At 32.4% G+C, this 15,909-nt stretch overlaps 1 protein-coding gene across 1 annotated transcript; it reads right to left on the bottom strand.

The window, feature by feature from the left end:
* Positions 1-276: 276 nt before the first annotated feature.
* On the bottom strand, positions 277-15,813 carry LOC105327378 (uncharacterized). The gene is made up of 13 exons (XM_011427814.3): positions 15,697-15,813; positions 14,513-14,726; positions 12,423-12,513; positions 11,126-12,130; positions 10,766-10,881; positions 6,508-6,595; positions 6,227-6,312; positions 5,319-5,381; positions 3,630-3,721; positions 3,439-3,512; positions 2,647-2,878; positions 1,860-1,962; positions 277-1,460 (listed from the first exon to the last, which is right to left on the bottom strand). The coding sequence occupies exons 2-13, from the start codon at positions 14,710-14,712 to the stop codon at positions 1,256-1,258; spliced, it is 2,355 nt and encodes a 784-aa protein (XP_011426116.3). The 5' UTR covers positions 14,713-14,726; positions 15,697-15,813; the 3' UTR covers positions 277-1,255.
* Positions 15,814-15,909: the final 96 nt, after the last annotated feature.

Here is a 15,909-nt window from a genome sequence, read left to right as displayed (position 1 = left end):
AAAGATAGCTTTAATTTGTTTTGTTTTTTCTGTAAGAAATGGTTGTTTAATACATGTATGTCACAATGTGTAGGGGGTCCATGCTTCATCCCGTCTAGTATATTTACTTTCCTTTATAAGGTCTTTATTTGCATATTATAAATGTTATCATTTTCAAGTCATCTTCGGTCCTGTTATAAACAATTATATAGTAAAATATGAAGCGATGGCATATTCTTACGTGTTACAGAAATTAAATGCCAGCAGATTTAACAGAAAGAAAAAACAACACATCAATCACTAATTGGTAACATACTTGTATTCAATATGCTTTCAACAAGTTTATAACATTACATTATGGAGACATAGTTTACATTTAATCATGATCGGTATTCTCATAATCAATGTGAGCTAAAAAGTAAAATGCACATAAATTACATATGACACCAGATTACTTTAACTTTAGTGCAATTATATAGGGGTCTAGTTTTACATAAACAATGTTATGTACATGCACTGTAACACTGGGTGGTTGTCCAAACTTTGCTAAAAATCTGTCTAAAAGAAAAAGGATTCAACTATAACGAAAACGGCAATAATATTCTTGATTTTTTTTTATGTTTAAAACTAATGAATAAAAAATAACTAAAACAATGTAGAACATGTATCCCATATATCAAACCTACCTTTATCTGTGTGTTAGAGAATGACTAACGTTTGCAACTTTGGTTACAAAAGTTTTCATTTCAAACCACTGCATGAAGTTAAAAAAACGAAGCCCAAGTTGATGAAAAAGTTGTTGCGGGAATCCACTCTCATATCAGAATATGTTGATCATAATTGCATTTGTTAAGTCTGAACCATCAGTATATATTTTTCACTATCAAATCCATCAGGGAGAGAGCGACACAGAAGAATTTACAATACTGATAAGAAAAACACAATTTCTACCCTTGACCTCAAAAATACATTTTTTTTTTAAAAAAACATGTACATTAAAATAAATCTATTGAGAGCTGCCATATGAGATTTTACGACTGATTAAATTGTAGGTGGGAAAATCAGTCAACTGCTGCTAAAAATTGAGAAATCTGATGAAAAAGTGTGTAGATACATCATCACAGAGAATAGCAACTTCAGATCAGGTGTTTAGATCAAAAAGAACATCGGGTCATTAATTTTAATACAGGCCTAATCACTAAAGTATAAACACTATCTTCATGAAATACATGTATATAATTATGAACATCTGATCTTGAGGTATAAATACAGTTGGTCATGAAGTAAAGAAGTCGGACGAGGAGATGAGATCACAAGCACTCGTGTGCTCCAGCATGTCCTTGGCAAAGTTCCTGAACTCTCTCAGCAGACCCTGGTCCTTCTTGGTGTTACGTTTGTACCGCTTGGCCCTGATCAGCTTGTCCGCCAAGTAATGCAGCCAGAACACATTGGTCTGGGCATGGAACGCTTCCCAGTTGTTTCTGAAGAAGACATGAAAAGTTCATGTAAATAGGTATTGAAAATTTAAATATCAGGTATCCCTTATTGCATGAAAGATTTTTTGGGTACAGATTGGCATGTTGTATGCTTGCAGACAAAACTTTTGATAAAAAAAAATTCCAATAATTTCACGTTTTGAAATTTTTTTAATGAATTAAAATCATGAAAAGAAAAAAAAATGGAAATGCTCTAAACATATAAAAAAAAAAAATAACCAAATAAAATTTACCAAAATCTCTCAAAATTCAACTAAAACGATTTGAACCGATTTAAATCAATTTTTTTTCACTATTTCAATAAAAGTTTTGGATGTCAATGACAGCAGTAATTTTTTAAATCAAAGGCTCTTAAACATCTATTGTTAAGCTGTTTCGACTTACTTGTTGAGCTCTTTCATTTTGCGATACATGTCAAACTGGTAGTCCCCCGTCCCTTCGAACAGACTGTCATCTGTGGAGAGGTCTGTGAAAACTGTACAGCCATCTACACATGAAAAAAAAAAAACAACACAAAAGAATTAATTATACATGTACATGTATGTCACATGTTTGCATCAATATGCCTTGAATATCACTCATGTAATTATTACACACTGCAATGATGTTACAAAGGCTTTTACGCTTTACTATTGAAATGATGTTTTATTACTGAAATGATGTTTTATTATTGAAATGATGTTTTAATCTTATGCATCAAAGATAGCATAAATTGGATTATAGAAAAGTGGTTAAAACATGTAAATAAAAAGAATTTCCCATGATTTGTGATGGTATATGATTTTTATACAGCTCAAATGTTTTTCTATCCTATCCTATAACTAGAAAGCTATTAACAACCTGTTGGATTAAAGTCATATTAAAGTCATATACCCTCACAAATCACGAATGATTTCATATATTTTCTATAAACATGTAGATACAGCTGGTCTTTAATCAATTCAATATCTTGTAGATGTTACTATCCAAATGACATTGAATGATTTTATTAGAAATGAATGTGACTAGATAAAGTTAAATTAAATTTACTGTAAAGGGTAACATACAACCATGATTAAACAATTCGGTACTAAGCACCAAATGAAAATATCAATTTGAACAGATTCCATTCGATACATTTCATATAATTATCCTTTTATCATCCCTGATCCTTCAGCTAAAATGAACATACCTTTAATGAGCCGAGACAGAGTAAAGTCTATGATGCTGACATGAACTCCGTGAGACTCCACCTGAAACGTCTGGCCCATCACCACATACTCGTGGAATTTGAGCTCCGTTTTCTTGACCAGTACGTTCCCCCAGTGAAGATCTCGGTGCTCGAACTGTAGGGCTTCCTCCGCTACCGCCAGAGAAAATGTCACTTGTTCGAAAACACTCTTGGCCTCAAAAATATTATTGAACTGTAAAAAAGAATGAAAGGCAAGATTTTTTGTTATTTGGATTTCAGTTTCATGAAGTGTAATTATATACATGATATAGATACTTTGACTTATAAAACTACATGAAGCATTTTTAAAAACAAAAAAAATTTAAACAGTGTATTTGCTGATTCATTTTCACTACTATTTTCTTCTAAAAACACTAAAAAAGCAACCATCAATTTTCTGTCCTTTTGTGATAAATGCATTAACAATATTTATTACATTTTAACAATGTCAAATTCTAAATTACTTCTAATATTCACCCCCTTTTTACTTTCACCGCTTTTGCCCTCGTTGTCAATGGGCGAATTTACGACTGGGCGAATTCAGCATCTCAAATTAAATCTCTTTAAACACAACTGTGTATGGGTGAATTCAAGACAGAATGAAACTGTTTGCAAACGTAGAGGGCAAAAATTACATGGGGCGAAAATAACCCTGTTTACAATATCTAAATGTTTGGTTGACCAAATTTCAATATTCAATGCAGTTCACAATTTTAAATTCTAAACTGGAATTTTGAGTACTATCTAATTCACCTGCCCAGACTCCAAGTCTTTCCCTCCGTCTGCGAACTCGAACATGATGAAGAGCTGGTCATCAGAAAACATGTCTGAAATCAAGACACAGCACTTTGTCAACTGAATTCTTTAAACCAGAAGTACTACATGTGTATTCATTTTAGAACATCGTTGTTCATGCTTTTTCCCCGAAAACTCATTGAGTGTACCTGGGTTATCATTTTCAGACCCTTTCTCTTCATGAAATGCATTCCACTCATTCAGAAGTTTGGAGGGGTACCTTCCCTTCACACATGAAACTCTGCAAAACAAAGGCCCAGGTAAAATAAAATCTTGTTTGATTCAAACTCAAGCTAAATCAATTTTTTTTCTGCTGAGTAAGGGTATATGGAGATTTTGTTGTAATTGCACTAAATGTGATTTTTTTATTTTTATTTTTTTTGGAGAGGGGGATATAATTTTAAACTTGCAACTACAAATGACGTAAACTTGTGTCTACGCAAGATAAATGTTGTTAGGTACTACATGTTTGCCAACAGATTTCGAGAACCACACAATGGTGATCCATAAATTCACATTTACTGTGGTTTCATCAATATTCGTTGAATACCAATTTTCGTGTATTTCGTTGTTTAGTTGATCCATGAAATTAAATGTTCATTAAAGTGCAATTTTTATTAACATTTTTTGTTGATAGGGTCATTGGCCACGAATTTACGTATCCTTGATACTGTGATTTTTACTTTATCCACGAAAATTGATGCCCTTGAAAATTAATGAAACCACAGTATTCACTATCTTTGTAATTTTAAAGCAGAAAAACCATTAAGGTATACGTTTACTCAGAATGAAAAAAAATTCCACTGATGATAATGAAAAACCATCTATTGTGTGTTAAAGACCTATCATTGTAGTGCTATTTTCCACTTTCAAAAAAGTAGGTCAATGACCTACTTTTTGAGATAATGGCCACTGAATATTTTTTGAAAATATAAGAAAAGTCCCTCAAAATTTTATACCATGATTGACATTTTCTTAATTGTGAAAATAATACAAATTGCTTAACTCTTTTAAAAATGAAATACAGTTTATGAATGGCAGTGACACTGAACAGACACAAAGCATTAAGTTTTCATCCACAATTTTTTTGAATATTCCAGTCTGAATTTCCTCTATCAGTTTTCAGATTCCTACACTTTTTTTTATTCAATTTTACAAAAAGTTGAATGATGATAATACTAAAACATTTATAGCTTTAAACTAGGCATATTGACCTTACTCTGCTGGTATAAAAGTTATATGAGGTCAATGATCAAAATTTTGAGATATGGTGTCTTTTATCGTTTTTAAGCATTTTTCAATATTTTTGTAGTGTGTGCCATTCAAATATCTAAATGAAAAAGTGAGATAAAACCAACAGAAAATATGCAAAATTATGTGCATTAACAAATAAAATCTTAACTTTGAATATTACAGTACTACCAAAAATATTTAAGTGAAATACAAAATCTGAAAATGTTAGTCCGAATTTCCTCTGTTTTACTAAAAGTCCAACTTTGTTTGAGCCTAATTCCATGATATAGTAAAAATATCGAATGGTTTGTCAATAATAATTCATTTCATAAATACTTTTAGTGTTTAGAACAAATTTTACTCATGACATTGAACTTTTAAACAATCCGGATTTTGAGAACTCAAACCCTGAGTAAATGACGTCCTTAAGGATAATCATGGGTCATAAATTTATAGTTCACTTATTGTTCATAGTTCCCTCAGGTACTTTTTTTCTTGATTAATACGGAATGAGTACATTGGTAGCAGGTAAAAAATAACATTAAAAACAGCAATGACAAAATGACCATATTAAAAATGTCAGGAACAAGTATGAGCCTGGTTACCTTTGAACTTCACAAAAATTCTGAGTGTAGCACTGTTCATTTTCCCTCAACAAACTCAATTCTCTGAAAAAAGGAAAACAAATTACATAATGTAAAGGCTAAAGATAACACAGGTCTATTCTTATAAGCAGCTTTCGTCTCTGGACATATGAACCACATGTTGATAGGTTCATATAAATATTTTTTTAAATTTTCTTTTAAAAGAGCTACAATAGTGAATATTTAATTAAATCAATACTATACTCTGTCTTTTTTTGCTTCCACCACTTTTTGCTTGATATTTCGATAGTCTTACATGTAAATACCTTTGTGCTCAAACTACTTTCATCCACTAATATAAAAAAATGTCCCGATTTTCTGTTTTGAAACGCCCCCTACACAGTTACAGGTTTCAATACACAACCCAAAGGGAATTTTGCATTGCACAGCCATGAAATAGCCCGGATGATAACGTTGAAAAATTGTGCAAGGTATTCCAAGTGAGTTCTAAATGGTGAAGAGCTGTAAACATTTCCCATTATAAATCTCTGTAAAAAAAATTGTTTTCATTCCTGTGAACTTTTATGAGTGAAAAATGATAATGTGTCAATAAAGATATCTTGGAAATTTTCCCTTCTATTAATTTCAACTGTATTTTTTTCACATGGATGTGTATTTTAATTGAAAACCATCAAAAAGTGATGGAAGCAATAACTTTGGACAGACTATAGTTTACATTAAGAATTTCTTAGCAATGAATAACATACTTGAGTTATCTTTAGAAGTTTGGTTTTTTTTACTTTCCATATTTGAAAATTCCTGTTTTGAATATAAATATGGCAATGGTGATATTTCAATATATACTAATATCAGGACAAAGCCTTAAAATACTAGATGGTAATTTAAGAGAGAGAGAGAGATAAACTTACACTGAGATTACAATCTCTGGTAATATTTCCTCAAATGACTTTTGCTTCTCATCGTTTACTTCAAAGTCGCCTTCTACTGGAATTATCTACAACAGGACTAAATCTAAACAGGGCGCACAGGGTTTGATGGCAATGCACAACTTTGATTACATAGATTATTTATTGTAGGTTCATATTTCAAATACAATGTACATATATCTTTCCTGCACAACATGTTTAAATGTTATGGTATGGAGATACATGTATATAATACATGCACTTGTGTACAACAGAACATTTACCTTGAGAGCTACAGAGTTCTTTCCCCTTTTAGTCCGGAACACTTCTCCATACACACCCTCTCCAACCTTTTTACATTGTTTCATCATACTAAAAAAGAGAACTCTTCCTCCTAGCAAAATTTTTTTTTAATCCTAACTATCGTTGATCTTATTCCTTACCTCACTGAACATTACTCATAAAAAAAAGAAAATATATTTAGCCTGTTTAACATTCAAATTAGATTGTGCCTCTAGTCTAAGTATAGATTCAAAACTTCTCTCTATCCAGAAAGAAAAAAAAAGAGGTTTATACACCACTGGTATATACATGTAATGAAATAAAATTATAGGACAAAGAGAAATTGTTTAAGAATTAAATTTTATATAACTGTGAACCAACTTTCATCATGTTTATTTGCCTGCAAGAAATATTCATGAGGGTTGCTAGAGGCTAGTTGTCCTGAAGACATTTCTCACTGCAAACCAGTCTTCAAATATTTTTAGTATTCTATTTTCAAAATAATCGACATCATGATTGTGAAAATAAATTGATGAGAACAAGTTTATTATAGCATTGAATCATGATTTTTTGAAGTATACACTCTCATAACTGCAGCGGTGTGTGCATACAAATTGAGTAACGCGCGTTAGCGAGTTATGAAAATTTGTATGCACACACCGCTGCAGTTATGAGAGTGTATACTTCAAACATAGGTAATCACAGATTACAAAGCTCACCGAGACGAGACATCACCCTTATGAGACTTCACCTTTATGAGACCACCTTTATCATATTAAATGAAAATCATACTTTATGATCTTGTATATTCATGGATTCTGTTTTGACACAATATCGTATATCATCTGTTAAAAAATTGTATGATAATCATATGTTCATATGTTAATCAATACAATTATAATATAAAATTACATATTGCATCCTATCATATTTACAACATATATCATATGATACAATAACTTACCATAGTAAACAATGATGAGATATGATATTGTAACGTATGATATGACATTGTATTGTGTTATACGTTATTGTATTTGATCACATAATACAATATCATAATATATAAAACAATATAGTATTATATAACAATATCATATTACATAATACATCATAACATTGAAACATGATATTATATTGTATAATATAGTATGATATTGTTTGATACTGTATCATTTTTTATACATAATATCATATTGTATCATATGATACAATATAATTTGATACAACATTGTATCATATTAAATGATACAATATCATGTGATAAAGTAAAATATTATATAATACAATATCATATTATATATACTGTATCATATGATACAATTATATATTTTACATTGTTATACTTTCATGTTAAATACTGAAATCTGATTGGTTAAGACGCAGTTAATAATATTTACTATTACCCTCAGCGTTAGCAACGCACTTGGCAACGGGTAACATTAAAAAATGTTACATGCGCGAAAATTATGCGCGTACGGTTCGCTGTAGAATTCACGTTATTCCTATATAAAAGCAGTAAAATTTTCTTAAAAATTTAAAAAAAAGACATTCAGTATAACAAAATAAATAGTGCCTGTTTGGGAGGATAACAGTTGAAATTGACACCCCTCGAAAACCATTGTCAACCTCCGCTTCGCGTCGGTTGACAATGGTTTTCTCGGGGTGTCAATTTCAACTGTTACCCTCCCAAACAGGCACTATTTATATAATATCATATAATACAATTTCATGTGATAATATATCATATTATAAACCAATATCATATTTAACAATATCGTATGATACGATATTATATAATATTACAGTATCATATTATATACAATTTCATGCGATATAATTCTATATTACAGAAACTAATATCATATTATACAATATCGTATGATACAATATTATAGAATATACAATATTGTATCATAGGATACAATATAATATTTTGCAATATCTTATGTAATAGTATCGTTTGATAAAATAAATTAATAATACAATATGAAATTATACAATATTGTATCATAATATACAATACTATACATAACGATATCATGATAAAATATCATAACATAAAATATAAAAAAATTGATACAATATCATATCGTATCATATAACTTTTTATAGTATTACATATGATATTATATTGTATCATATTAAACAATATTGTTTCATCCCATACAATACTATATCATAGGAATCATGTTATATCATTTATCAAAAAACACATCTATCTATCGAGCAAGTTTGAATGAGGTAGGAGATTTCTTTAGCATCCTTGATAATTGAGATCAGGCTCTGCATCTGAAGCAACCTCTGCATTTCATTTATAATATAGTTAAATCAACTATGCAAGCTATCATCTTTAAAACATGTGACCTGTTCCAAAAAAACTAAACCTCATCCAGCATCCCAAACCTATGGCTCAGATTCAGCATTCAAGCCTGTTAGGTGCATCAGTATACATAAGACGCATCTCCATGCAAGTTTGGTGAAGTTCAGACCAGTAATAACTAAGATATCATCATCAGAGGGCACTAGCAATCAAAACCTTAACCTGCTCCAGCATCTGCAACCTTTGGCTCAGATTCAGCATCCATGCCTGTCAGGTGCATCTGTATCATAAGCCACACCATCCATTCAAGTTTGGTGAAGTTAGGACCTGTAATAACTAAGATATATTTTTTAGCATCCTTGATAATGGAGATCAAGCTCTGCATCTGAAGCTTCCTCTGTGATTCATTCATATTACAGTTTAATCAACTATGCAAGTTTGAAATAGTACTATTATCTATTAAACATGTGACCTGTTCCAAAAAACTTAACCATATCCAGCATCTGAAACCTATGGCTCAGACTCAGCATTCAAGCCTGTCAGGTGCATCAGTATCATAAGACGCACCATCCATGGAAGTCTGGTGAAGTTAGGACAAGTAATAACTAAGATATAAGCATAAGAGGGCACCTGTTTCAAAAACTTTAACCAGCTCTAAAAACCTTAACCTCCTCCAGCATCCGAAACCTATGGCTCAGATTCAGCATTCAAGCCTGTCTGGTGCATCAGCATCATAAGACGCACCATCCATGGAAGTCTGGTGAAGTTAGAACAAGTAGTAACCAAGATATAATCATCAGAGGGCACCTGCAACGAAAACTTTAACCAGCTCTAAAAACCTTAACCTCCTTCAGCATCTGTAGCCTATAGCTCAGATTCAGCACCCAAGCCTGCCTAGTGCATCAGTATCATAAGACACACCATCAATGCAAGTTTGGTGAAGTATGGACCAGCAGTAACTTAGATATTGCTATCAAAGGGCACCTGCAACAAAAACTTTAACCTGCCCCAAAAACCTTAACCTCCTCCAGCATCCGAAACCTATAGCTCAGATTCAGCACTCAAGCATGTCTGGTGCATCAGTATCATAAGACACACCATCCATGCAAGTTTGGTGAAGTACGGACCTGCAGTAACTTAGATATTGCTATCAAAGGGCACCTGCAACAAAAACTTTAACCTGGTCCAACAACCTTAACCTCCTCCAGCATCTGAAATTTAGGACTCAGATTCAGCATCCAAGTCTTTCAAGTCCATAAGTAGGTCCAGATGCATCATCCATGCAAGTTTGGTGAAGATAGGACAAGTAATAGCTTAGATACAGGACCTGCAACAAAAACTTTAACCAGGTCCGGACGCCGACGCCGAGGGTATAGCATAAGCTCCCCCTGACTTCGTCTCGGTGAGCTAAAAAATCATGATTTAATGCTTATATTTACATTTTTTTTAACTTCTTGCCTTGTCTGCAAATATGATTCATACCTTAAAATTCCTATCTTATCCTAAGGGTAAGTTAATATTAATGGAAGAGCCACAGTAACAGCCACAAGCGTGAACTTTGATTTTCGCTTGTGACGTTGCAGTTTACAGCGTTCAACGTTTGTGACGTCATAATAAAACTCGTCAATTTGACCTTTGACTACTTGTTGCATTTAGAGGCATTTAAACATCACGGAATTTAATGGAAAAACACAGTAGAATGTAAATATTTCCTGTTAATCACAAAATATAGTCATCACAAATAGAAGTTGGTTAACAGTAGATGACCTGGCCCCGTGGCCACAAAACTTAGACAAGCTCACTTTTGATTTCAGTTTCACTTTTACAAAAGGAATGGTGAAAAAGAGAGACCGAGATCAAAAGTGAGCTCGTCTAAGTTTTTTGGCCTAAGGGCCTGAAAATTGCCCTTCTCCTTCTTGCACTGTACATGTACTTACCTGCTATTGATACAGGAGTGGAAGGTTTCTATATCCTCTTGTTGGCAGACCTCCAATATTTTGGAGCGGGGGGATGGAGGGGGAAGCGATTTCTTTCTCTGAGGAGTCAGGACATCCTGAAACATACAGGTAAATAAAATGAAATGATTTTGTTGAACTCCAATCAAACCGTAATTATTAACTTGACCTTTGGCTGTCAATGAATTTTAGAGTATTTCTTTACTTAATTGCTTATTTTGAAATAATTTACAAGTGGTAAGCTTCAAAACTATGAAAATAATTAAAATAGGATTTGACAAACTACAAACTTTCATCTTTTGAAAGATAAAACCATTATTTTAAGCTCAAGTTTATACTTACAAAGTGAGATCTATTGAGCAAGCTTTTGCTGAGTGAGACATTAGGGGTTTCCTTTGAGGCCAAGGAAGAATGAGCTGAATAGAAGTTGTCATTTTCTGGACTCGCCAACATATACTTGGTCATACTCCTCTCACCCTCTCCCCCCTCATTTTCTTCTTCATTTTCATTTTCCTCTTCTTCATCTTCTTCAAAAATTTCACTTAAATCATCATCACCTCTTACTTCACTTTCCTCATCTTCTTCAGTATCACTTTCATCCTCCTCCTCCTCCTCCTCCTCCTCCTCCTCCTCCTCAGAATCTAACACTACAAGTTTTGATTCGGCAGTCACACAATTGATCGAAGAGCCATTCTCATCAAAAGTACTGAACAAACTTTCCGAGTGGTCCATATTAGACGGCTTGGAGGACCTCCGAGACACATGCATGGAAAGGAAACTCTGTCTTAATTTTTCCAACTGAACAATGCAAGGTATAACAGGGCTAGATAAACTTTCGTCCTTTGGTGTCTTAAACACCGATTTACTTTTATTGTTAACATCAGAAGCATTAGATGCCGAGACTCTTGATAAACATTCATTGGCGTAGGAGCTTTGCTCCAAATGAACGGAAGGAGAAGGCGGAACGTCGTCCTCTACATGATCAATTATTGACAAATTATTTATATCATTAGCAGAACAAGTCCTCTTAGCACAAGGAGTACTGGTTTCAATCTTATTCTGACTGCGTAAATTGCGCGGAGAATAAACGCTGTCATTTTTAATCTGGGCCGGGGACCCCGATATTACGAGGCTGTAGTCGTCAAATTCACTAAAGTTTGTAATGGAGGATAATGAATCCGATTTTTGACTAGGTAGGTGGATGCTTGAGTTTGGAATCCGTTTCCGCTTTCCCCCGTACTTTGGTTTGCCTACTTCCTCTTGTTCGGCGTAGTTCCTGTCCCGTAAGGCTCTCCTGGGGCGACTGGTTCGGAACAAACTGTCACTTCCTGTGCTGGAGCAACTCTCCTAAAGGTAAAAAAAAAAATCTTCCTCTCAAAGAATATCAATAATGTTATAAAAAAATAAAAGAATACTTATGATACATTTAAGGAGGAATATACTAAGTTCTTATCATGTTTACACTTATGTTAAATATGTACGGTAGTTAAAAAATTCCAGCAGTATCAAGCCAAATCTTTTTATACAGGAAAAATAAAGATCATATTCTGGTAGCATTGGAGAATTATTTACGACCAAGGATTTAAATTCTTAGAATCTTTATCAATCACTGACAAAACTTTGTGTTGTTTTTTCTTACCCCATCAGATCCAAGTCTTTTCTGTTGTAGTCTTTTGTTTTTCACACGTCCAATGTTTTCTTTGTTCTTACCTCTGGAAGGTTTATTTGAGCTGGAATGTATCATTTCAATAAAAAGTTGAAACTTTACAACCTGATTTATTCTCTTTAGTCTTATTTCATACATGTATTAATAATAAATATTTTTTATTTGTTATTTTTATCATTTATAGAGGCTTCAAGCTTTCAATTTCCAGTATAATTTCTATGAATAATTTGATTACAATACAAAGTACATAATAATGTGAGGTACATGTATTACAACATGTACAATATCAAAAATCATGTATAACAACTTCTTAAATATACATGTAATAACCTACAATACATGTAACAATAAAACATTTTCACTGCCTCTCTGAAAATCTGAGGGATCTAGCTTTTTTGGTGATCATTTTTGAAAGATAATACAATGTAATGTATATCAAAGTCTGTGTATTTATGACAGGGATGGGGTAATGGTAATTTGTAATGGTAATTGAGTGTAATTAATTACAAATTTTTATGTAATTGAAAGTAATGTGTAATTGGTCAAATTTTCAATTACATGTAATGGTAATTTAATTAATTACTTTCAAAAAAGGCATGTAATTCCAATTACTTTTCAATTACATTCAATTACACACTGATGTACATATAAATATAAAGCTGTCCACTACCCATTGTTCCCCACACTATCAATGGTACAAGGTCAAGATAGGAAGAGTAGTTAAAAAGCATTGAACTATTGTTATATATATCATACTAAATATTTTTCAAAATGAATTTTTTCAGTGATTCAATATTTAATCATAAGTTTCCCAAATTTAATTAAGTACATGAATTTAATGATTTGCTTGATCTCTTTTTATTAAAAGAAATACTTATTACCCTTCTTATTAGAATAATTAGTGTGACAATTATCATTAAATTAGTTTAAAAAATCACTGTTTAATTTACAAACAATATCAGTGTTACCTAAATTATATAAACTATCAAGTCATGCTTGCTAATTGATAGTCTAAAATACATAGAGCTGAATGCATGGCTTCAAATGGGTTTTAAGTTTTTGATGCCTAACATGTCCACAGGGTGTGTTCCCTTAATGCAAACATTTAATAATTACATGTAGGTACAGAACAACAGGTGTGAATTGTGTTTTGATAACAATTATAGTCAATCCTCTACCTGAGATTAACCTGTATTTTGGCATTGTATTAACCAGTATAACTTAGAAAAAATAGTGGATAAAAATGCAAAGGTGAAAGTTTTCATAGAATAGTTTTGCATGCAGAAAATACTTTAGTTACATGATAGGTGTAGGTTAGGGGATATAACGTTCAAATTTTTATTGAATATCAAGGTGGTATGGGACACCTTCATATTGTGACTATAGATTTGGTACCTGTGTTTTGAAATAAACAATAAATCAAATTTATATTTGTTCTTTCCAAAAATTGTTACTTATCAGAGTACTAGTTATAAGCAAATTCTCAAATAGTGAAAGTATTTTGATTATGACGAAATGTTATTCACATTCTACACATACCTTCTTAAATGTTTACGTGTTGTACATAAATCATGGTTTAATATAGTAAATTTTGATGAAAATGTAATTTGTAATTTAATTAATTACATCTGCAAAGTAATTGTAATTTAATTAATTACATTTGAAAACTATTGTAATGGTAATGGTAATTTAATTGAAGAATTTAAGAAAGTAATTGTAATTTAATTAATTACTTTCCATTGTAATTGACCCCATCCCTGATTTATGAATTCAAAATCACACACACACTAACACACTGACATTAAATAATAACAACATGTGTGGAATCAGACATTTTTCCATTGAGCCTGATGAGGGGGGGGGGGGGGTTTGGGGTTAGTCAAAAGGATAATTTTCTAAGGGGAAGGGGTGTCAGATCCCCTCCCCACTAATTGATCTAAAATAGTAAAATACACGGTCTGATATTAATCTAAAATACACTGAGTCTTTATCAAATAAAAACAAAGCAAATAGTCAGGAAGACTAGAACTCAATCAAACAAATTCTTTGACTGTTTCCGGAACCTTCGAGTAGTTATTGGTCCTCCAAACAGGCTGTCGTTTGTTGAGTTTTGGGTCGAGGAGTCCAGGCTGCTGCTACTACTGCTGAACAAACCGCCCCCAGTGTCAGTCTTTTTCTCATCATCAGAGCTCCAAATATCCGCAGTTATCACCCTTTGTCTGTGACGGCCATAGGTCTTGATGGTGTTCTTGGCTCGGCCCATCTTTTCCTAATTATCTAAAGAAATGTTAAGATGACACTTTATTCAATGGAGAGTGACCGAGTCCAAGACTGTGTATACAGAGCATGTAGAGGTTACTAACTCTTTATGAAATTATGTCACGTACACAACCAATCTTATCATAGGCACTCCCCAGATAATTTTGTAAATGACAAACGATAATTATTTATATGTGTCTACCCTCTATACTATAAAATCAGATTTTATAGTAATGTGGTATTTACGTCGGGCTCGGTGCCACTTATCAATAGAGCTCAATTAGAGGATAGATATATATAGATATCGTTCATCATTTATAAAATTGGAGTCAAGTGAAGTCGTACCCAAACCGACTCGTACCCAAACAGACTAATAATCCATTGGTCCAGTGGTAAACAATAATACTTGGGTTGTAAATGTAAAAGATAATCTGTTAAAATTAGGTTTTGACATAATTGCAATAATTTAGAAATTGTCATCTCCTATAAGTTTGCCAAAGAGGTCCCTATATCAACATCTATGATTGTAATTGCATAAGTAGATATACACAGAGGCATTTTAACCTTCTTGATTCTGTAAAATATATGTAAGAGACCAGAATGGTTAAAATGCCCGCCCCTGTATTGCCATGGTTCTATGTTCACGTTCACAGTTACATCGTGTGAAAAGTAATGAGTGACTATGTATTGACTTTAGAAAAAAAAGCTCAGGAGGGACTCTAGAGATTCAACTGCACAATTAATTATGCCCGATGGCGAAAACATCAAATGGCTGTATTCTCTTTTGAGAAGTGGATATATATTATGCCTTTCCACTTCTCAAAAGAGATTGCAACTTAAACTTCTGACTGCAGCATCCAAAACAAACTCTTATCTTCACAATTATCACGATGAATCGAATTACTCAATAAATACACATAATTTTTCAACAGTTTTTATGTATCACTTTACTTAAATTAAAAAAACACAAATTGGAATACAATTTTACCTTAATCACATTACACGAGACATCATTTGTACTAAAAGTTAGTGTAGTGTTTACATTCAAATCAAAAATGGCGGTGCAGTCTGTAACAATCAATTTGATTGGTCAAAGGAAAAATTCCAAAATTAAAACGTTCTTGAAACAGAAGATATATTTCCGGACTTGAAACCATTGCATTTAGGCTATTTTAAAATTTGTAAGGGGAGAGTTTTGATA

Source organism: Magallana gigas, chromosome 8, assembly GCF_963853765.1.
Source record: "Magallana gigas chromosome 8, xbMagGiga1.1, whole genome shotgun sequence".
Classification (NCBI taxonomy): domain Eukaryota; kingdom Metazoa; phylum Mollusca; class Bivalvia; order Ostreida; family Ostreidae; genus Magallana; species Magallana gigas.
Note: the sequence above shows the minus strand (reverse complement) of the source record. Positions and strands in the feature narration are given on the sequence as shown.